Source organism: Ascidia mentula, chromosome 5, assembly GCF_947561715.1.
Source record: "Ascidia mentula chromosome 5, kaAscMent1.1, whole genome shotgun sequence".
In the NCBI taxonomy this organism is placed as follows: domain Eukaryota; kingdom Metazoa; phylum Chordata; class Ascidiacea; order Phlebobranchia; family Ascidiidae; genus Ascidia; species Ascidia mentula.
The window spans coordinates 13866429-13890425 of NC_138570.1; the positions used below are offsets into that span (position 1 = coordinate 13866429).

Consider the following 23997-nt stretch of genomic DNA (forward strand, 5'->3'; position numbering starts at 1 on the left):
GTATACCAATGTTTTAATGTGGTCAAAGAACGATACTACTCTATGCCCAAATTAAGTAAAGTTTAAATGCCCAGTTGTGTGCTCTGTTTGTGTATCATGGTCCCCAGGAGTCCATGGTTTCGGCGACTACCGTCCTATGTACCCCTACGGCAGAACCGTTGCGTCACCACAACATGTCGTCATAGGATTTATGATCTCGTGTAAAACATCCGTTAATATCCACAGATCTACCTGGAATAAGTTTGAGAGCTCGTTAGACAGCGAATCTACAGAACCAGGCAATCACTACTTAAACCAGCACAGTAAAACTTTCCAGCAAGCACAGTAAAACTTTCGCCCGTTAGGCGAAATATATTTTCTCTGTGTCGCTGTGTTGAATTTACACAGAACTACATACTTATATTCCAATTTACAAACGTACAACACATTCCATCGTTTATATCTCAACAACTCTTCCGGTTTTTTTCTTTTCAGCAAAAACATGACTGACCTGTCTTATCCCATGGACCATGTGTTCCTGTAACCAAGTCATGTAAATCCTTTTATCGAAGTGACGACTTCATAATACAACTGAAAACACCCTTAGTTAGCAAAAACTATATATTAAGTTGCAATTCTATGTAACAGGATAATTCCTGATGCAGGTACATTTACATACACATGCCTTCCAATAAATAATATGGCTAGATTGGTGACCAATTCACCCTATGAGTCGTCCATACCAAGCGCAGTCAAAAGTGTCGTCACAGCAACAAGTTTTTCACTTTTGTTTCCCTGTCGAATTGGAACTTTCGGTGACGACGTTTGTAACAAACAGTTCGCATTCTCTCGAGACCCCACGATACTATGCAAATTTTACAAATCAGAAAATAGTGGTCTGACATATCAATCACTGCTCTGATCAACATGTAAATGATTGAATGATTGCAAAATGACGTAGTTAAATTTTAGTATTTCAAAAATAAACAGTCCGTTGTAAGTGATGAGCAATTTTTTTGTTTAATTTTTGCTCATAAGAACACCAAACTGTGACATCACGGAAACCTCCTCCCAGTTCTCGCGCTGTGATCTCACAAACCATTTATCCGTTTCGCTTCGAAATCCAATCACAAAATTATTTTGCAAAATATTCTGTGCATGACATTATGTTGCAATCATTATAAAAGACAAATTCGCTTTTGGATAGACTTTAAACACCACTTATCAATCAAACAGAACAACGAACATAGCGTGAGAATAGCAAACGAACTTCGCGTGAGAATAGCGTGAGATGTTTGCTAAGGCACAGTTCTACCGTAAATTGGGAAATGAGGTCACCGACGAATGCGCATTCCTGTTTTACCGCAGTACAGTCCGAATTTGAGAGGTCCCGAACTTTAATGACGTAATTTGGCTATTTGTGATCAATGTTCATGATATGCGTAAATGTCCAATGTCCATGTTAAGTGAACACGTGAACGTAACAATGCTGTTTAGTACAACATCGATTTGTTGCTGCTTAAAAGGCACATATAATTTGACTTTGATCCAAATCTACATTCGAGTATAATGCTGTGTGGTAAATATGTTAGGATTCAGAAAACGTTATGCCACGACTTGGCGCATTCATTTCCTATTTCGCACCGAAAGTCATTTTAGCTTTTGTCTACGTCCGATTTTAATGCATTTGGGTCTTGATTCTTCAGATATTGCTTTGCTTAACTTTTCCTTTAAAATGCATGTAATATTAATGGCCTAGTTTGAAGTCCATCAAGGAGTTGATGTATTGGCAGCTTCTGTTAGCCTTGGTTTGAAATTCATGTCAAACAACAATTTGAAATTAATAAAAACGAAACCAAAACGACTCTGACACGTTTCACTTTTAAAATGTTTTGTTGTTGTCAAGCAATGTGCGGAGAGTACGGAACAAACTATACATCAATGCGGGGCTGAATCGCGTTTTTTACAATTGTATAGAGAGCATAGTTTATTGGATAAACGGTGAGCAAGAACAAATGCAGCTTTCCAAATAACATCATCGAAAATATTTTGCATGAATCAAGTAGCGTTGATTCATGTTTTGTTGATTAAGTAACAACACAGCAGCGAATAACAATATTGTCACTGACTTCATCGTGCAGTCGTTGATGACGTGAAAATTTCGCTTCCTTTGAAATTTGTGACGTCTGACGAACCATATCCGCCTCCAAGTTGCAATGCGTCATGTTTGTTTAGGAAACTTGCCTGATAAAAGGCAACGAGTTTCTGTTTTGTAACAAAGCAATTTATTGTCAGCATACTCAATGTCAATTAATTAACGAACAGGAGTGAATTCTGAAGGAAAAAATGATGTTCGCAAGACGTAGTACAGGTCTAGACCACGTATATCATTGTATTATCAACTTGGTTGTAATCCTTCTTGTCGACTGCGACGGTAGAGATGATAGCTTTTTTATCGTCTGTATTATTTTGGTACCACTGGCATGAAACATACGTGCTGTATTTATTCGAAGTTTCGTCTGCCAAGCGACGAGACTTCATCATATTGAAATAGTTGTTCCGCTCTGTTGGTTTATATATTTTTTGTTACTTTTTAATGAACAGTTCCTAGCAATGTCTTAAACTTCAAGACATATTCTTATGGGTTTTAGTGGTAAGGCTTTAATGCAGGATGACAAAGGAAACATGCTTTTTTGGAAGACACTCAATTTTTAGGCTCATTCTTAGAAGTTTTATTATTGATCAATATCTAGTATCGACTGGTGTCTCTGCCTCAATTTTTTTTTCAATTTAACTTCAAGTTTCAGCATGTGTAATTGTTTAAAATCACAAAACATAAGATCATAATAAACAGTACTGGGATCCAAGTGTGCCGCGACCCCCAAAAATGGGAACCTTTTGCATGGAAACATATTCGGCGACAGCTGAATCCTGTTGTTTGTGTGACTAACCTCAAATATTTGAAAAACTTTGAGAGGCTCTCTCACATCATCAGGTTGTTCGGAATCACGTCCATACACGATGCAGACTCCACTCATTTCACCAGTTTCTTTGTCATAAGCACATAGTGCCGGTCGTTTGAGATAATAATCCTGTTCACACGAAAGTTCATACAACTGGTAGAATTCCAATCAGGTAAACATATTTAACATTGCGAGATTGTGGTATACCATTGTGGTATGCAATGGCATGATTTTGCAAAATGTATCTTTTTGGACCAAATACCACAAGATCTGTACAACGTGCATTGGAAAGATTTAAAAATAACACCAACCTTCATCAAATTAACAAAGACATCAATATCGTCTTCCGAAAGTTGCAGAATCTTTGAAACTGTCTCTCGACGACAGAAATCCGTTCGGATTATGTCGCAGATTTCTGGGATGTCTTTATTATTTGACAATCTCCAACATGTCGCATGATCTGATTTTCGTAAATGCAAAAGGTTGTCACTCATTTTGTCCTTAGAGTTACTCCAATCCTACAAAAGCGATCAAATATTTGTATCCTGTGTTTCAAGTGCATATGACACGGTCATGGCAACTTTGCGAAAAAACTAATGGTACATCTACAACAAACATATCTCCAGTTTTTCGGTTCTACCTTAACTAAAAAATGTAAAAAACTGTACAAAAAGTAGCGGCGACCAAAAAATCGTAAACCTTTTTTGCTCTGGCGAAATTGACATCACACAAGGCGCTTGCGTTGAAAAATACATTGTTTACATAGGAGAAGGCACTTTATATTGATTGTAGAAATCGAATAGTTTTAAACAAACCAAAGGCTTATTTGTCCATTATTATCGGAAGACCAAAGGGTATATAGCAGCAACGGCATTACTCTGCACTTCGATAAGACGGTGACATTACATGACGTCATTTTGGGTGTGATGACTTTAACCTCACCTTTGTGTGGACTTTAATTTAATGATCCCAACAATTCTAGTTACAACTATATTGCGAAAAATACATTAGTGGTTGATTGTGGCGAATTAAATAAATGATTTATGACGCGAACTCGTAGGCAACGCCGCTGTCGGACAAAAAGTGGTATTATGACAGAATAACAGTGTTGTGTTGCATAATCAGCTAATTTGGTCGTTTTTTTTTCGGCGGTCTTATTGCCGAACAGCACAAACTGCCGGTGCCGGTGCCCACATACTGGTTACTGGATGGCACTCTGACTGATCAGCTGCAACGAGTGACCCACTTTTAAAGGATCACTGGCATCCATTGTTTAAAAGTGGATCACTCGTTACAGTTGATCAATCAGAGTGCCGTCCACAGTTTTTCCGGGGTGGCGGTTTTCCCGGCCAATTGTGCTTGTTTTCGACATCGAGTTGCGGGTTCCCGTTTGCAAAATGACACTTTCAACCACATGTTCATTAAAGTTCGGCGAGCTATCAGCTAGACCAGGGGTCTCAAACACGCGGCCGTTGAAGGCATTTTGTGCGGCCTGTGAAGCATTTTTTAATTCCAAATTGGATTTAAGTTATTCGTTTTAATCAGAACCGGGTAAAATGCTAGTGATACATTTATTTTAAAGTTTAAGAGAGAAGGCTGCCACAGTCTTTTTTGGAAAGCTATTGCTATTGTTTATGCAATTGCTACTGTTTCGTTACTGGAAGTCATTGTTCCTTTGCAAGCTAGTCTTGCAAGTTGGCGATTTTAAAACGTATACTACAACAGTTCACATATATCATGAAGCAACAAGGCTCAGATTGAAGTTAGCAGATTTATTTGTAAAAAAATCGATTTCGCTTATGTAAGCATCATCAGCTACAACAGTTCATAAATCATTGTTAGTTGACAAAATTTTAGCGGCACACCATTTCAACTACAGTTTATTCCAGTTGTGCATTATTTTTGAAAAGTTTATGTATCACGTTAGCAATCATAAATGCTGTAACAACAAGAAAAACCTGTCCCAGTAACTGTTTTATTATTACACGACTAAATTAGACAGAACAGGTCAAAACAGCGGCCATCTGTCTACAGCTCAAATTTACATCAAAATCAGTTTGTTGCCCTTGTTCACTTGTTGTCCCTTAATTGTTTATTGCAATACTATACTAAACCAGTTTTACAATGTTTTCCATTCCTGCGTATAAGGCTTGCTACCAGCACTCGCACGACCAAAGCGCCTTCTAAATAAGAGTTCTAAGACGTCTTAGAAGTTCCAAAACGTATAACGCAACAATAATCTCGCTTTCGCAGGATTTCGTTAGCAGCGGTAAAAATGGGACTTTGATCAGCTGTATATCAGAAACCAGTCGCCTTTTTCGCTTTTTTTCGCTTTTTTTTATAACCATCTCTTGGTTTAATTCCATCTCTTGGTTTAATAGGTTTAATATTTTTGATGACAAAAGGTTTTAAAAGTGCGACCCTCGAGACCAAGACATGAGACATCTTTGATTTTATCCAAACGAATTGCCACGAATGCTGGAAAGTGCTTGTTGCATTTGCGAATGCTTCGGAGGACTGTAGTCGAATCCGTCCAGAAAACTGATTGGAATTCAATCAGTTCCAGCTCTTTCCTCACAAGTTGATCCAGCCTGCAAACTGCCGTTGTCAACTCCAGGCATAAAATCAAACATGTCTTCGTGGAGGCAACACGTTCTTTGTCCATGATGATTGAGTAGTGAAGAAGTCCTCGCTCGACTTCCAACCTCAGAAATGTCTCCGCACCACAAACTGTAGATGACGTACAAACAAGGATCGCTGGCAGCTTCTGCACGATTATGCGCTTTCTATGAAACCACGCAACAATGGTCTCGCTTTCACACTATCACGTTTCAACGGTTCTAACATAACCTTTATCAGCAGTATCTCAGAAACCTGTGGCCGATTCAAACTATCTTTTTTGCCAAAAATTGCTAAAAGTTATTGTAAATTTATAGTTTAGTTTTTTTTAGTTCGGTTTTCTCAGTTACATACAATTTCATATAACAGTTAAAGTAAGTTTACTTGATCTGTTTTTTTTGGCTGTTCACTACATTTAAATTACTATTTACATTTAAATGAAACTATCATTGCAAATAGTTAACAAATTCCCAAATATATATAGGCGACAATGTTGTAGAGTAATCCTAAAATCCAATTTTTGATAAATGTCGTGCAAACGTTTACTTAAAACATAAAAACATAAACTTACACAATAAGACAAACTATCAAAGTTTCAACCACGCAATGAAAGAAAAAAATTTTTCAAAAAATTGACAATAGGATCAATGAAAGTGCATCACGTTTACAAACCGCCACGGCAAAGAGTTGTTATATGTTTGCATTTGCAAAATCTACGAAAATTGGTCGATAATATAAACAATATATATAGGTTATATGTTACCAGTGTAGCTACAATAAATGCCAGTAAAATATGTTATTTTTTTGCAATAATACACAAATACTCTTTGTCACAAAAATATCTGTGAATGTTTAAAGTGCATTATATGTACATTAATTTCATTAAAACAATCAGAAATCATTTTAACAAAACAACACATTTTTGTTGCATATGTGGATAATGTGATACATTGTAGCATATACCTTACATTCAATATTTTTGCAGCTTTGTAAGCAAAGTTGTGCACCATACCAATCCTGAACTTTTACGGAAGCGGAATTTGACATTACGAAAGTTTAGATATATTTAAACCTCAGTTGAAACGATCATGTAATGTCCCATGAAGGCATCTCGGTTTAGCGCCGAACATCTCATAAGACGGGATTCTCTCAGAGAAACGCGACCTAATCTGCCGTAATAGCCGGCTCTTATTCAAATAGACACAGTAAATTCAAGTTGAACCGTCCAAAATACATCACATTCACTGCAACATTAAAGCGTGACTAGAGTATGTTGCAATGTTACGTCACAGACGCGTCACAAGCAAGCGGCGGGAAATATAGAGTACCCTCGATGTCACAACGCCGAAAAACGATTTGCGGCATTACCGTTTTCAAATGAATTTGACGACTGTTTGTTCACCAGGGGCAAAATCCTTCCTATCAAATAAATGAGTAAAGCGGAGCCAATAACATGACGACCTATAAGGTCTCACCAGTGCAGCTGGTGTGACTACCAAACGACTTGGCCGACAAAACCGTCAAGCAAAGAATTCCACTTTGTGGTGACTATACAATCTTGGTCATGCGATGGGCACCAAACTGGATGCAAGGAGAAAACAAGGTGGAAACACTATGGCCAAGCAATGCTCAACCAATAGTGTCGCCAGGCCCGTGTCACAAATAAATCAGTGTTTGTGACAATCAAATGGTTAAAGTTCTGCATGTGCAAGCCAAAGTGATGGTTTGTTCGCACATTTATAACTTATATATATTTGTGCAAAATGTACGGTTTATACGAAACAATAAATAAAGGTAAATGTTGGAGGTATGTTTACAATGTTGCTCACTGCTGCAGGTGTAAGGTTTATATTGAATTGACATTGACACCCTATGCATACGTCCATTAGATTGAAATCTTTCTGCAGAAACTTTTGTGTCAGACGTATAACTAGCAAAAAATGTTTTATCGCAATGTCTTAGGATACTTTGTAGCAACATGACGAACATTTTTCGAATAATATTTTAGACAGCCTGCAAATTTCTGTTGCTTAGTGTAATCCAACAAACATATAGCATTCGTGCCAAAACATTTTGATTTCATGTCGCGATGAAAACAGTATACTTTTGATAACGTTGAGAATTTTATGTGATAGTAGCTTATAGACGTTTAAATCTCTGGCGTTTTAATCTCTTTTTATGTTATTGTAGCTTATAGACGTCTACTTGTTTGGTGGATATTTATTATGTGCGAAATGAATGTTTCAAGCAGTGAATAGCATGGCGAAAGAATACAAGTTGGTCAGTATCGCTAGGCAAGAGAATTCCTAGAGATTTCTGGAGCAGAGGGGAACCGTAGAATGAATGCCCGAACCGTTGTCGTTAAAAAATCCTTTAAATGGTCGTCCGGGTCCTATGTTCACTTGAAATGCCAGTGCCGTTCTCTCCGGTTGTGTGTGAGGCCATCCATTAAGCCACATGTTGGCTCGTGGACGCCATTTGTTACCGTTTGAAAGTCTGATAAGATTGTTGCCAGGCTACAAATAAATGTGGTTGTTTTGTTCATTATGACCATATAAAGGTTTTCATAAAAATATTTCAAACAAAAAGATTTGGTAAATTATTGTACATTATTAGGTTTACACTTACAGGCTTCGCAGCCTAACTGGATCCATCTAGGCTACAATGCCTTGACTGCGAAGCCTGTAAACTAAATGATCACGATACGAAGCTGTGCTCGCCAAGTAAGGACCTGTGCAGTGGGTGATTCTGCCCATCAGGCCATTGCATGAAACATTACTGCGTTATTGCAGATTACCACCAACCAGGGATTATAACTAAATATAATGTTAAATTAGTTTTCCTCACAATAAAGTTTCTGAAAAAAAGGTGAAGTTTGTTACCTCGTAGGAAGATCCAAGCAGTACATTCACAACCAACATCTTTCTGTTAACCCAAGCTTTTAGCACGTAATCGTACATGACGTCATACATATCTTCGCTGTCGATTTCAGCAAGCACGCCACCATAAAACTGACACCAGCTCCGTCCAGAGATCAAAGAAACTCCCGTACCGTAAGTATATGCAAGGTGGTAGCACTTACCGTTGTAGACAACCCCTTCACAGTTATTGCGATCTGAAACAAATGATTTAAGCCTATAATGCTTGCTGGTGCTCTGTTTTTGTAAGAGACAGAATGGTAAATAACTTTATTATAGCACGAGCTTTCGCGTGCAGTTATTTACCAGTCAGTTTCTTACAAAAACAGTGCACCAGCAAGCATTATAGGCACAGACCAGAGACTGACACGGTAAGTCAAAGAAATTGAAATATTAATTAAATTATTCATATATCTATTATATGATAAAAGTTAAAGAAAATGATTTAAGGTAACTTTTCATAACACGGCATTTTAAATGAGTCTAATTGATCTATTGTGTATTCATATATGTAATTTATGTTGATTAAATATTTTTATTTGCAAAACGTCATTACTCTAACATAAATTGCACGAATATTTTTCATAAAAATGTTGAAATTTAATTACCTTGCTTGGAGGCGAATGAACAGTCGAGCACCAAGGCTGCTGCAATCATACCAATAAGAACTCGTAGCATCCTTTTTCTGAATTAAAAGTTTGAAGAAAATTTTGCGATGTTATAAAAACACATACAGAAAATTCTATGCATCAACACAATACAAACCTGTATTGGAAACCTCTAACAATGTTGTAGTATGAAGTCTTTGCAGTTGCTTGACATATTTGCTCCAATCTTTTGTGATTTTCCTCCTTTTATTAGGGTCTGGGACTCGGTGTCTGCACGTAGTCATTTAACTTTTGAAGTAGGTAATTTCAACAAAACGAACTGGCGATTTGCCCAGCATGCAAAAATTCGTAATGACATTCCGCTTCTGCATCCAGGATTGAATTGCTGCAAAATTTGCTTTTGAAACTGCGAACATACACCTTTACAAAACAACAAAACAGAAAACAGAAAAAGTGCAGTTAAACAAATCAGCAGGTGTACAGTGCATTACAATAAAATGCAATATTTCAAAAAATACTTTCGTTATTTTTTGATTGTTTTACATAAATATTTTAGTAATCCAATTTAGAATTTACGAGTTATTTTTGTGTCAAAAATTCCTCATTGTGAACGTGTCGCGACGATGTTTGAGAAAGTGTCGTACATTCATTGATCAGATTCCAAGTTGTATTTTACGACTTAATTGCCTTAATTGAATTTTTTGATAGATTGTCTCCTGATGGCAATTTAATCATTGAACTAAAGTTAACTGCAGTGATTCCCAAACTTTGTAATCAAGTATCATTAGGGTAGTGTGCAACGTTCGCGTATCACCAATATTATGAAAATCATAAAAAAACATGTTTCAAAATGCAAGAAAGTTTGATATTCAGTTTAGTGTTAAAAGAGAAATAAAATTAACCCTATATACTCAGCAAAAAGAAAATATAATTTTTTTATGTGATAGATGTAATCTCGAGATAAAACTGTGGCGTTTCTACTAGATAAACGTCGGTATTTTTTCATGTATGTGGTAACAGTTACAAAATTGTATAAAAAAATTTAAATTAATTAATCACAACTCAAAATAAAACCAAAAGGTGGAAATAAAGCTATCAGAAACGGTACTTTAACGCAGTTACAATGTAACAAAAAACAAAAACATGCTGTGATCAAGTGTCTTGCCTGCGGTTTGGGTTGCAATCCTATGATTGATGCTTGCGCAAAGCGTGAGTGGTTGTCACGAAAAGTTTCATCATGACTTCCGACTGTGAGGGAATGTAAAGTGAGCATCTGAGCCAACGTCATTACCGGAACCGATTACTGTAATTCTTTTTTCAAATTTGGGACCTTTGCAGTGGGACGGGCGTGACTCCTTGCGCCCAGACAGTGCAACAGGCAACGATTTCTGCCCTAGTTCAACTTGGACTTAAATTTGCCTTAAATTGTCCTTATTTAAACAGAACATAATTCATACAAAGTGCACGACAACTAATTAAGGCAAAAACTCTGACAACAACAGCACTGGCAGGCATCGGGGTTCTACAGAGGGACACAGTTTGTGTAACGTAACAACAATATTGTGTTGGCTTTAAACTAGCAAATAATCACCCAACCCAGAAAAAATGTTTAAACGGTAGAAAAAAGTGGCGATGTAACATTCCCCCAAAATGTGGAATTGACGTAAAACATTTTTGCAAAACACATTGCCATATCGCACGTCAAATCTTATCGAAAGATCCCTATTAGAAAAACGAGCTGTGAAACCCGGTGTCCATAGCAACCAAATCTGACCTCGCCCGGAGAGGTAGAGGATGAGGAGGTCGCATCAAAATCAACGATGCGACACAGTTTTGTGATAGGGAAACCTAAAGACACCGCTGCTCGTCCGAACGAGCACAGTGCGAACACTACCAGTTTCATTGGGGTACGTCTCAACGATTCGACCGATTGAACGACACTCTGATTCGCACACAAGGAGAACGACATCTTTTTTCTTTAGTTGGGTTGGGAATCATGCCACTGTGGACGAGCAGTGATGACTGGCAGGTATTCACGCACGAACCTCTTCCAGATGTGGTCAGCGAGAAACTGCACCTGACGCTAATGTTGTGTCGTGTATGTACCTCTTGTAATAGTCGGAGGAAGGTTTGGGGATTCTCTCATCAGCGGAAGATGATTCGGTGTCAGCGGTTCTTCTTGTTCCTATTATTAAATGTCACCGGGACAAAAGGTCATAGAGTTCATTATGGATTCAGCTTCCACAAACAAGGTCTCCAGGCTTTCATCAGACATCACCTGGGAACCAGCGAGCAAGGACATAATCCGACGAGCAGAATGAATCATGCGTTCTCAAACGCCAACAATGTGGCTTGCAGCAGGAGGGTTGAATGTCCACCTTGTAAATGCTAAATTGTATCAGTAAGAATATTTAACAGAGTAAATCGAAAAGTAACCAAATCATTTTTAAAATATTGCATTTTATTGTAATGCACTATACAACTACTGATATTTATCAGAATTGCTCTTCTGGCACTTAGTTTCTAAAGTGTTTATTGGAAACCAACGTTTCGTCTGCCATCCGGCGAGACTTCTTCGGGGTTATGTCAACAGTAAAGCATCACGCACATAAAACACTAAAAACGTAGGAAAAACGCAGGAAAAACACAAGGAAAAAGGAATAGATAACACTGGCACCGCTTACATCGTCACGTGAACCAGGTGTGTAGCGGGGCGTAACATTTACAACAAGTTGTTGTATACAGCAGGAAAATATACGCATTGCTCCTTATCGTTTATGCAATGGTCGTTTTTATGGATGTGGAGCGTCTCCAGGAACAGACGTTTTGTATGATCGTCCTCCATCTCTAGGATTTGCACGTCATCAAAGTTAACTCGGTGGCCGAGTGTGGCAGCGTGTTTTGCCAGTGCTGTCCTCTGGCTGTTCTTCGCTGCAACGTCGCGGCGATGCTCTTTTAACCGAGTCTGTAACCTTCTCCCTGTCTAACCGATGTACGCTCCACCGCAGTCCTTGCACGGAATGTAATAGACAACGCCTTTTGGTTGGACCGTACCCTTCTCGATAGGATGAGACAACATCCTGCCCAGTGTTCTGTGTGGCTTAGTGTAGACCGCAATACCATAGTTCAACATCATACGCCTTAGCGTGTCTGTTAGAACCGGAATATATGGCAAAACGATCGTACCGGTAGTTGGCGCTGTTTCTTGTGGCTTGACCGCAGGCTTTCTTCTAAACATCCATGACGGATACAGATGTTTCCGCAGTACCTTCTTTATGAGCTTCACCTCTTTATCACGGTCTTCTTCTCGGGAAACCAGAGCCTCGGCTCTATCCATCAGCGACCGCACTACCGCTGTCTTGTGTTGTATCGGATGTGCCGACTTAAACGACAAGTACCGATTGGTGTGCGTCGGCTTGCGATACACACGAGTGCTGATCAAACCTTTCTCATCACGGATAACCTCTGTATCTAAAAACGGTAATTTACCACCACTTTCCTTTTCTAAAGTGAATTTGATTGAATCTTCCACATGGTTAATGTGGGTAAGGAACAACTGGAGCTGTGCTTCATCAACGATGGCGAAGGTGTCGTCGACATATCGCTTCCAGTAACGAGGAGGATGCGCAAAAGTGGCGAGTGCCTTATCCTTAATTGTTTCCATTACAATGTTCGCCACTACCACAGAGATGGGCGAACCCATCGCCGTACCAAACACCTGTTGGTAAAACACACCACGAAAGGAGAAATAGGTGGCGTTCAAACATAATTTCAGCCCTTGTGCGATATCCTCACAGGATAGCAACGTGCGTTGCTCAAGGTTACTGTCATCCTCTAAGCGTGCCATGACATTAGTAACAGCTACCGATATTGGCACATTGGTGAAAAGAGACACGACGTCAAAGGACACCATACATTCACCATCCGCTATTGTCAAGTCCCTCACTTCGGCTGCAAATTCACGTGAGTTTTTAACGTGATATGGGCTGTTCCCAACCAAAGGGGAAATAATCCTTGCTATAAATTTGGCGAGCATATAAGACGGGGACCCCATAAAGGAAACAATGGGTCTGAGGGGCACGCCTGGCTTGTGGACCTTGGGAAGCCCGTACAATTCGGGCGTCCTACCGTCTGTGCAATGCAGCTGTCGAAACTCACCAACAGACAACGCCTCACGCTCCCTGTGTAAGTAACCGATGAAGCGGTTTATCTTTCGTTCTAAGGACAGGGTCGGGTTTCTGGACAACTTTTTGTAAGGTTCATGACCACCGTTGTAAGGTTCATGACCACCGTTCGATTGCCCTTGTCGGCACGCAATATGACGATGGTCTGGTTATTGCGAAGCTCTCGTGCAGCCGACAAATATGACCTAGGGGTGTTAGAGCCAACGGTATTGTGGCCACTGTGGCTACGAATACAGCCAACAACTTTGCCCTGCAGAAGTGACTTTATATGCGCGGATTTGACAATAGCGGATGGTGAATGTATGGTGTCCTTTGACGTCGTGTCTCTTTTCACCAATGTGCCAATATCGGTAGCTGTTACTAATGTCATGGCACGCTTAGAGGATGACAGTAACCTTGAGCAACGCACGTTGCTATCCTGTAAGGGCCGAAATTATGTTTGAACGCCACCTATTTTTCCTTTCGTGGTGTGTTTTACCAACAGGTGTTTGGTACGGCGATGGGTTCTCCCATCTCTGTGGTAGTGGCGAACATTGTAATGAAAACAATTGAGGATAAGGCACTCGCCACTTTTGCGCATCCTCCTCGTTACTGGAAGCGATATGTCGACGACACCTTCGCCATCGTTGATGAAGCACAGCTCCAGTTGTTCCTTACCCACATTAACCATGTGGAAGATTCAATCAAATTCACTTTAAAAAAGGAAAGTGGTGGTAAATTACCGTTTTTAGATACAGAGGTTATCCGTGATGAGAAAGGTTTGATCAGCACTCGTGTGTATCGCAAGCCGACGCACACCAATCGGTACTTGTCGTTTAAGTCGACACATCCGATACAAGACAGCGGTAGTGCGGTCGCTGATGGATAGAGCCGAGGCTCTGGTTTCCCGAGAAGAAGACCGTGATAAAGAGGTGAAGTTCATAAAGAAGGTACTGCGGAAACATCTGTATCCGTCATGGATGTTTAGAAGAAAGCCTGCGGTCAAGCCACAAGAAACAGCGCCAACTACCGGTACGATCGTTTTGCCATATATTCCGGTTCTAACAGACACGCTAAGGCGTATGATGTTGGAATATGGTATTGCGGTCTACACTAAGCCACACAGAACACTGGGCAGGATGTTGTCTCATCCTATCGAGAAGGGTACGGTCCAACCAAAAGGCGTTGTCTATTACATTCCGTGCAAGGACTGCGGTGGAGCGTACATGGGTGAGACAGGGAGAAGGTTACAGACTCGGTTAAAAGAGCATCGCCGCGACGTTGCAGCGAAGAACAGCCAGAGGACAACAACTTGTTGTAACCATCATATTGTCAAAGTGCTCACAACAACATTTTCTCGTTTTTACCGAAACCTTTAATATCTGCTGATTTCGAATTCCTTGGGCAAGTTAAGCAAGCGCAAGGGATATTAATGTGCGCATGTTGCATTAGGCCGGGTCCACACTCACGCTTTGCGCCGGCGGATTCTTTGTTTGTTTCATTATACGCCGGCGTGCGGGCGTACGCTCGGGACAAGGAAACAAACAAAGAATCCGCCGGCGCAAAGCGTGAGTGTGGACCCGGCCTTAGGAAGTAAACACATTGAATCAGCGAAATCTGACTCATGCGACAGCAGTTTAATCACTTTGGATACGAAACTGGAAATGAACCTTCTAGTCGTGAGACGACGTTTGCCAGTCCATGTTTACCATGTAGCATATTCTATATTTTAGAACAGAATACTTCGTCTTGAGATTCATAACTTAGTTATAAAAATCCCAATATAATTTGTGACAGATGATCAAAAGCGAAGAGGTTACACAAAATCTCACCTACACAGAACATAAATGTGATTATAAAGCATCACGTAGGCAGGGAACCATTTTTCTATTCGGCTTCGAAATCCCAGCACAAACATTTACGCGAAATTATTGCGGACTTCACATATGATTGCGTACAAAAGGCATTTGACGGGCATGTCAGCAACTAGTTTTCATTAAATTTATGTTTAAAAATACGCTTCTGAACACTTTTTAACGCCTATAATCACATTTATGTTCTGTGTAGGTGAGATTTTGTGTAACCTCTTCACTTTTGATCATCTGTCACAAATTATATTGGGATTTTTATAACTAAGTTATGAATCTCAAGACGAAGTATTCTGTTCTAAAATATAGAATATGCTACATGGTAAACATGGACTGGCAAACGTCGTCTCACGACTAGAAGGTTCATTTCCAGTTTCGTATCCAAAGTGATTAAACTGCTGTCGCATGAGTCAGATTTCGCTGATTCAATGTGTTTACTTCCTAAGGCCGGGTCCACACTCACGCTTTGCGCCGGCGGATTCTTTGTTTGTTTCCTTGTCCCGAGCGTACGCCCGCACGCCGGCGTATAATGAAACAAACAAAGAATCCGCCGGCGCAAAGCGTGAGTGTGGACCCGGCCTAATGCAACATGCGCACATTAATATCCCTTGCGCTTGCTTAACTTGCCCAAGGAATTCGAAATCAGCAGATATTAAAGGTTTCGGTAAAAACGAGAAAATGTTGTTGTGAGCACTTTGACAATATGATGGTTATTTGAAATGTTTTTTTCATTACAGTATATTTGGACTTACAGCATGATGCACAATGTTTTGTACATTTGCCCGAATTCAGTCAATCGAACTTTGTAACAACCCAACTATAGTTGAGTATAAATAGACTGGCCCATATTGTAATTAACACTGTCATGTTAAAGACGTTTCGACAAAAACTTTTGTCATCATCAGTTTGTCGAAACGTCTTTAACATGACAGTGTTAATTACAATATGGGCCAGTCTATTTATACTCAGCATTATGAGAAAACCCGTGAGTTGTGTTCCCAACTATAGTTGCTGTATCAAACGAACATAATTCATTCCATCATTTCCTTCACTGTCGTCGCAACCAAGGATTTGAAGCCACAAACTCATTTCCTTCAGTATTGAGAACTCACTGTTGCTTTAGATTACAAATTGTTCCCAGCAATAACAACGACAGACTTCCCCAGCTTAATCCTCATAGGCTATTCATCGCTGTATCGAAACGATGCTTTTTGAAATTATCCAGTAACATATACAGCACGTACTTACAGGGCAGCATTCTGCCGTGACCAATTTAAGCAAAGATTCACACATAACAGTCACAATACGCAGCTTCGAATTCCAGGCGTAGTGAATTCGGAATTCAATTCAGAAAAACAACTTTATGCAAACCGCACTTGACGAACTTGATTGTCGTGTTACGAGGCTATTCGTCCGATAATGACACCTATAGAGTACCTTATCTACAGTCACAAAACGAATTACAGCAATTCTTGTTGCACTTACTTAAAACCGATTATGTGTTACGTTCTTAATTTTTATATTTTGCAGCATTATGCATTCTTCAGTGTTTCCTCGTACGGCAAAATTCATCGTTCTGTAGCAATATGAGGATGTAAAAAAAACAATAAAAATATTAAATAAATGTTTGATGGATTTTTTTGTTATTGAGTAGGCAACACCACAGCAGCAAACAACAATATTGTCACTGACTTTATCGTGCAGTCGTTGAAGACGTGAAAAATTCGCTTCCTTTGAAAGTTGTGGCGTCTGACGAACCATATCCGGCTCCAAGTTGCAATGCGTCATGTTTGTTTAGGAAACTTGCCTGATAAAAGGCAACGAGTTTTTGATTTTGAATGCATTAAATGTGGCTAATCAGTAGCAAACAAGTGTAAATGCTTATTTACTTTGATTTTTGCAAGCCAACTCACTAGACACGGTTTTGTGCCATTGTTAAGGCTTGCTAAGCTATGTCGATTAAAGTGTCCGCAGCAACTTTTGAGATTCAATTTTGTGTCTGTGAATATTTATCGCTTTGAGTTCAGTCTGAGATACGACAGCAATGGCCTGAAGAGTCCTTGTCGTTTTTTTATTCGAGACTACATTTTTAAACGAACAATTTCCTCATCTTATTTTAATTGGTTATTTTAGCTAAATAAAATCTCGAAAATTAAAATAAACATATATCACAGACATATTATTTGTATCTCGCCAACGCCTCATAGGTAAAAGTCGTTTGATCCACAACTTAAGCTGGAAAATATATTTCGGAGAAACAGCCTGCAGGCGACCCAGTTGTGAACATGCATGAATTCTATGTATTATTATAAAGCATTTAAACTGATTTACTTTTATATTGAGAAAAACCTTCGAACTTTAAATCACTTCAGAAATGATTCGACTTCTATTGACTGTCTCGGCGGCTCTTTTTATTCTTGGCAAGACGTCAGCTGGTAAGCTTCAGTTAAAAGAATGCACAACATTAGTTTTATTTAAAACTATTGTGTTAATTATATATGACAAACGCAGTGTTTTTGAAAGGAAAACGAGTAAGTAAGTTGTCTTTTCTGAAAACAGTAATATGTCGAATAAGCTTTTTGGTAATTTAATTGTCCAGAATCCAACCATCACAAAAATATCAGTTTGAGCTGGATTTATATAAAACCCTTTCCCCTATAATTGAATAACGTGTTTGTCAGGTGAGGCTTCATGTGAAGGCGTGGTGTACAACAACAAATGCTATCACTTGGCTTACACGTACGGCACTGGCGTTTCCCTGAATCAAGGGAAAAGCTGGTGTCGTTTTTTCAGAGGAAAACTTGCCGAAATAAACAGCGAGCGCACGTATGACGTCATTTACGATTACGTGTTAAACAACTGGGTAGACAAAAAGAGACTGTTTGTGAACGTTCTTACCGGTTCCACTTACGACGTGAGTTTATTGTGCCCCAAAATTAAGGACAAACTGAATAATGCTCATAATTTGTACAACATACCATAAATTACTTTTATTAATTTTACCAGCCGGCTAGCAACTTGATTGGTCTCTCTAGTGGAGACAAATGGAGACCTCGCTCCAGTCTATGGCATCCAGGCTGGCCAATCAATCAAAACGACAAAACATCCATCGGTTTCCAGGTTACAGTCGGTCCGAGGACTACTTCTCTCAACCGAGGATTTTACAACGAAAACTTTTCTACCATATCTCACTCCGCACAGCACTCACCAGTCCCACTATGCGAAAGAGATATTTAGATATTAGTCAAGATCTCATTATGGGCTCTCATGTCCATACTATACTTCACACAATCAAACTATTCGTGCGATAATAATTATATGTGTCGTATATAAGCCCCATAATACTTTTCATGCCGTGGTTCGCATTATTGAGATGTGTGATATCAGACAAACACACTTTTTCATTTATACAAAGTAATACAATCCAAATCATTTTAATTCTTGAAACTCATTTCAATATTAAAAGGTTATAAAATGAAATGTAATCAAGAAGACATGCGATTTTTCATTGATTTATTTACACAGATTACAGAGGACATGTGTTGTTGCGCCAAGAGACTGAATGTACCAAAACTGCAATTATCCGTGCCACAACTTTGCAGTATAACAATTTAACAAGTAGAAAAAATGACTTGTTATCAGCAATTTTTATCCATTAAACGAAAACACGGCAACTTTCAAAAAAGCACGAAGAGCACTATCATGTAAAAGTAAGCAAGTTTTTTGCTAATAACATTAAAATGCAATATTATTGCGCAATATTTTACATCAATGCAATATGTATCGTTCTCACTTGGTTATTCCAAACACATTAATTTGATTCCTGAAGTTTTGTGAGGCTCTGGTGCGTCTTGAAAAACTTTCTTGTTGGACACTGGATCCACATACGCCATGTAATCAACTCTTTTGATGCATTTTGCACCAAGGTTTGCGAGAGCCTTTGCCGTGAATGCTGATGTGCATATAACAAAATAAAACTTGCATCCTTCTTGTTTCGAAATTTCCATTCGCCTACATCAGTAAAGATAGATGTAAATTCCAGATACATCTGGTATCGCATACGTTTTCTAAGATCTATTTTTGGAAGTATAGTTTTTTTAACTTTAACTAACACAGTCTTTTGAACCGGAAATTCAAATTTTTTAATGTCCCATAGAAACTTAATTCTTACTTTTTGTACAAAGCTTCCGCCATTCCCATGTTGTTGTATTTCTTTCTGACACTCATCAGCATTCCACTGATGTACTGATAATCCTCTGCACGCGGTTTGACGTCTTTTGTCATGTAGTCGATTAACTAAACAGGAGAATAGATTTCCATTACTGGCACCTTTGTGTGGCTGCAGACTTGGGTTTTAGTGATAAGGCTTTAATGCAGGATGACAAAGGAAACCTACGTCACACTTCGGTTTGGGGAACATGTTTTTTGGAAACAGACACTCAATATTTAGGCTCATTCTGCCCAACATTGGATCTTAGAAGTTTAATTATTGATCAATATCTAGTATCGACTGGTGTCTCTGCCTCAATTTTTTTTTTATATTAACCTTACTTTTCGGCATATGTAATTGTTTAAAATCACAAAACATAAGATCATAATAAACAGTACTGGAATCCAAGTGTGCCGCGACCCCACAAAAATGGGAACCTTTGGTATGGAGACATCTCGGCGACAGCGGAATCCTGTTGTTTGTGTGACTAACCTCAAATATTTGACAAATTTTCAGAGGCTCTCTCACATCATCAGGTTGTTCGGAATCACGTCCATACACGATGCAGACTCCACTCATTTTACCAGTTTCTTTGTCATAAGCACATAGTGTCGGTCGTTTGAGATAATAATCCTGTTCACACGAAAGTTTATACAACTGGTAGAATTCCAATCAGGTAAACATATTTAACATTGCGAGATTGTGGTGGCATGATTTTGCAAATGTATCTTTTTGGACCAAATACCACAAGATCTGTACAACGTGCATTGGAAAGTTTTTTATATAACACCAACCTTCATCAAATTAACAAAGACATCAATATCGTCTTCCGAAAGCTGCAGAGTCGTTGAAACTGTCTCTCGACGACAGAAATCCGTTCGGATAATGTCGCAGATTTCTGGGATGTCTTTATTATTCGACAATCTCCAACATGTCGCATGATCTGATTTTCGTAAATGCAAAAGGTTGTCACTCATTTTGTCTTCAGAGTTACTCCAATCCTACAAAAGCGATCAAATATTTGTATCCTGTGTTTTAAGTGCGTATGACACGGTCATGGCAAGTTTGTGAAAAAACTAAAGGTACATCTACAACAAACATATATTTAAAGTTTTTCGGTTCTACGTCATCTAAAAAATGAAGGAACCTGCACGAAAAGTAGCGGCGACCAAAAATCGTAAACCTTTTTTGCTCTGGCGAAATTGACATCACACAAGGCGCTCAATTTATCTACTTATATCTTTTGCTGTGAGTGGACAAAACGACAATGCTATACTGACAGTTTGTCTCTGCCGTGTTTTCAAAAGTTCATGTATCACGTTAGCAATCATAAATGCTGTAACAACAAGAACAACCTGTCCCAGTAACTGTTTTATTACACGACTAAATTAGACAGATCAGGTCGAAACAGCGGCCGTCTGTCTGCAGCTCAAATTAACATAAAAATCAGTTTGTTGCCCTTGTTCACTTGTTGTCCCTTGTTTATTGCAATACTATACTAAACCAGTTTTACAATGTTTTCCATTCCTGCGTATAAGGCTTGCTACCAGCACTCGCACGACCAAAGCGCCTTCTAAAGAAGAGTTCTAAGACGTCTTAGAAGTTCCAAGACGTATAACGCAACAATAATCTCGCTTTCGCAGGATTTCGTTAGCAGCGGTAAAAATGGGACTTTGATCAGCTGTATATCAGAAACCAGTCGCCTTTTTCGCCAAATTTTTTTTGACCATCTCTTGGTTTAATCATAGTATACTTAGTGTGTATACTATGATTAAACCACAAAAAAAACTTCGATTAACTCCTTCGATTGTTGCCGAACAGCACAAACTGCAGGTGCCGGTGCCCACATACTGGTTACTGAATGGCACTCTGACTGATCAGCTGCAACGAGTGACACACTTTTAAAGGACCACTGGCATCCACTGTTTAAAAGTGAGTCACTCGTTACAGTTGATCAATCAGAGTGCCGTCCACAGTTTTTCCGGGGTGGCGGTTTTCCCGGCCAATTGTACTTGTTTTCGACATCGAGTTGCTGGTTTCCGTTGGCGAAATGACACTTTTAACCACATATTAATTTAAGTTCGGCGAGCCATCAGCTAGACCAAGGGTCTCAAACACGCGGCCGTTGAAGGCATTTTGTGCGGCCCGTGAAGCATTTTTTGATTCCAAATTGGATTTAAGTTATTCGTTTTAATCAGAACCGGGTAAAATGCTAGTGATACATTTATTGTAAAGTTTAAGAGAGAAGGCTGCAACATTCTTTTTTCGGAAAGCTGTTGCTATTGTTTATGCAATTGCTATTGTTTCGTTACTGGAAGCCATTGTTCCTTTGCAAGCTAGTTTTGCAAGTTGGCGATATTAAAACATATACTACAACAGTTCAGAGATCATTGTTAGTTGACAAAATTTTAGCGACACACCGTTTCAACTACAGTTTATTCCAGTTGTGCAATATTTTTGGTGACAAAAGGTTTTTATAGCGCGGCCCTCGAGTTACTTTGTAAGTTTTAATTTGGCCTTTCGAGAAGTTTGAGTTTGACACCACTGAACTACACCAAGAATTTATTTACAGCAAGTCCACGAGACGCTTCGTCAGCCGGATTTGTCTTTGTGTCTACGATCCTCCACTGACCAAGACGTGAGGCATCTTTGATTTTATCCTAACGATTTGCCACGAATGCTGGAAAGTGCCTGTTGCATTTGCAAATGCTTTGGAGGACTGCAGTCGAATCCGTCCAGAAAACAGATTGGCATTCAATCAGTTCCAGCTCTTTCCTCACAAGTTGATCCAGCCTGCAAACTGCCGTTGTCAACCCCAGGCATAAAATCAAACATGTCTTCATGGGGGCAACACGTTCCTTGTCCATGATGATTGAGTAGTGAAGTCCTCGCTCGACTTCCAACCTCAGAAATGTCTCCGCACCACAAGCTGTAGATGATGTACAAACAAGGATCGCTGGCAGCTTCTGCACGATTATGCGCTTTCAATGACGCCACTTAACAATGGTCTCGCTTTCACACTATCACGTTTCAACGGTTCTAACGTTTATCAGCAGTATCTCAGAAACCTGTGGCCGTTTCAATCTATCTTTTTTGCCAGAAATTGCTAAAAGTTATTGTAAATTTATGGTTTAATTTATTTTTAATTCGGTTTTCTAAGTTACATACAATTTCATATAACAGTTAAAGTAAGTTTACTTGATCTGTTTTTTTTTTTGGCTGTTCACTACATTTAAATTACTATTTACATTTAAATGAAACTATCATTGCAAATAGTTAATAAATTCCCAAATATATATAGGCGACAATGTTGTAGAGTAATCCTAAAATCCAATTTTTTATAAATGTCGTGCAAACGTTTACTTAGAACATAAAAACATAAACTTACACAATAAGACAATCTATCAAAGTTTCAAACACGCAATGAAAGAAAAAAAATTTTCAAAAAATTGACAATAGGATCAATGAAAGTGCATCACGTTTACAAACCGCCACGGCAAAGAGTTGTTATATGTTTGCATTTGCAAAATCTACGAAAATTGGTCGATAACATATACAATATATATAGGCTATCTGTTACCAGTGTAGCTACAGTAAATGCCAGTAAAATATGTTATTTTTTTGCAATAATACACAAATACTATTTGTCACAAAAATATCTGTGAATGTTGAAAGTGCATCATAAATACATTAATTTCATTAAAACAATCGGAAATCATTTTAACAAAACAACACATTTTTTGTTGCATATGTGGATAATGGGATACATTGTAGGATATACCTTACAATCAATATTTTTGCAGCTTTGTAAGCAAAGTTGTGCACCATACCAATACTGAACTTTTACAGTAGCGGAATATGACATTAGGAAAGTTTAGATATATTTGAACCTCAGTTGAAACGATTATGTAATGTCCTAAGAAGGCACCCCGGTTTAGCGCCGAACATCTCATAAGACGGGGTTCTCTTAGAGAAACGCGACCCATCTGCCTTAATAGCCGGCTCTTATTCAAATAGACACAGTAAATTCAAGTTGAACCGTCCAAAATACATCACATTCACTGCAACATTAAAGCGTGACTAGAGTATGTTGCAATGTTACGTCACAGACGCGTCACAAGCAAGTGGCGGAAAATATAGAGTACTTACCCTCGTTGTAACAACGCCGAAAAACGATTTGCGGCATTACCGTTTTTAAATAAATTTGACGACTGTTTGTTCACCAGGGGCAAAATCCTTCCTATCAAATAAATGAGTAAAGCAGTCAAGCGAAATAACGACGGTCTGCATTGTAGCTTAAATCGACTTGGCCGCCTATAGTTGAGATATTCGACCTAAACCCATTCCGTTTTTAGTATAAAAGTGTGCTTGCACACTTAATTGTATGTAAAGGTCTTTTAAACGAATGATTATTGCATGACCACAAATATTGATTTGTGTTGTACTTGATAAATAAATTGCCTAATTTTTGTTATTATTTTTTCGTTAATTTATGACATTCCATTTTATAGGTTTTCTTTTTTAACCTATGTACGTACACCGACTATTGTGTTAAGTAACTTAACTTCTTCGTTGCTGTGTGTCACCTGCGGCAGTTGCAGAAAACTGAAGATGCTTTCAGGCGAATTTTAATTTTCTCTGTGTCGCTGTGTTGAATTTACACAGAAAC

General features: G+C 38.8%; 3 protein-coding genes across 3 annotated transcripts; 1 reads left to right on the forward strand and 2 right to left on the reverse strand.

Moving 5' to 3' along the window:
* Positions 1–12070: 12070 nt before the first annotated feature.
* Positions 12071–13941, reverse strand: LOC145902972 (uncharacterized). The gene is made up of 2 exons (XM_082991064.1): positions 13839–13941; positions 12071–13389 (listed from the first exon to the last, which is right to left on the reverse strand). The coding sequence occupies exons 1-2, from the start codon at positions 13939–13941 to the stop codon at positions 12071–12073; spliced, it is 1422 nt and encodes a 473-aa protein (XP_082847190.1).
* A 3038-nt stretch (positions 13942–16979) lies between these two features.
* On the forward strand, positions 16980–19530 carry LOC145903289 (uncharacterized). Its single transcript, XM_082991363.1, has 3 exons — positions 16980–17553; positions 17800–18032; positions 18125–19530. The coding sequence occupies exons 1-3, from the start codon at positions 17493–17495 to the stop codon at positions 18353–18355; spliced, it is 525 nt and encodes a 174-aa protein (XP_082847489.1). The 5' UTR covers positions 16980–17492; the 3' UTR covers positions 18356–19530.
* On the reverse strand, positions 18916–20305 carry LOC145902973 (arylalkylamine N-acetyltransferase 1-like). The gene is made up of 4 exons (XM_082991065.1): positions 20123–20305; positions 19821–19961; positions 19290–19414; positions 18916–19129 (listed from the first exon to the last, which is right to left on the reverse strand). The coding sequence occupies exons 1-4, from the start codon at positions 20303–20305 to the stop codon at positions 18916–18918; spliced, it is 663 nt and encodes a 220-aa protein (XP_082847191.1).
* Between the last annotated feature and the right edge of the window lie 3692 nt (positions 20306–23997).

Excerpts from the sequence above, each read along its gene's own strand:
- LOC145902973 (XM_082991065.1), bottom strand. The coding sequence starts at position 20,305 with ATGAGTGACAACCTTTTGCATTTACGAAAATCAGATCATGCGACATGT. Across the intron at positions 19,962-20,122 it reads TCTTTGTTAATTTGATGAAG|GATTATTATCTCAAACGACC; the intron begins GTTGGTGTTATA and ends TCGTGTGAACAG. Across the intron at positions 19,415-19,820 it reads AAATTTGTCAAATATTTGAG|TTAATCGACTACATGACAAA; the intron begins GTTAGTCACACA and ends TCTCCTGTTTAG.
- LOC145902972 (XM_082991064.1), bottom strand. The coding sequence starts at position 13,941 with ATGGTTAATGTGGGTAAGGAACAACTGGAGCTGTGCTTCATCAACGAT. Across the intron at positions 13,390-13,838 it reads GAGGAGGATGCGCAAAAGTG|GGCAATCGAACGGTGGTCAT; the intron begins GCGAGTGCCTTA and ends CGTGCCGACAAG.
- LOC145903289 (XM_082991363.1), top strand. The coding sequence starts at position 17,493 with ATGATTCGACTTCTATTGACTGTCTCGGCGGCTCTTTTTATTCTTGGC. Across the intron at positions 17,554-17,799 it reads TCTTGGCAAGACGTCAGCTG|GTGAGGCTTCATGTGAAGGC; the intron begins GTAAGCTTCAGT and ends CGTGTTTGTCAG. Across the intron at positions 18,033-18,124 it reads TTACCGGTTCCACTTACGAC|CCGGCTAGCAACTTGATTGG; the intron begins GTGAGTTTATTG and ends TAATTTTACCAG.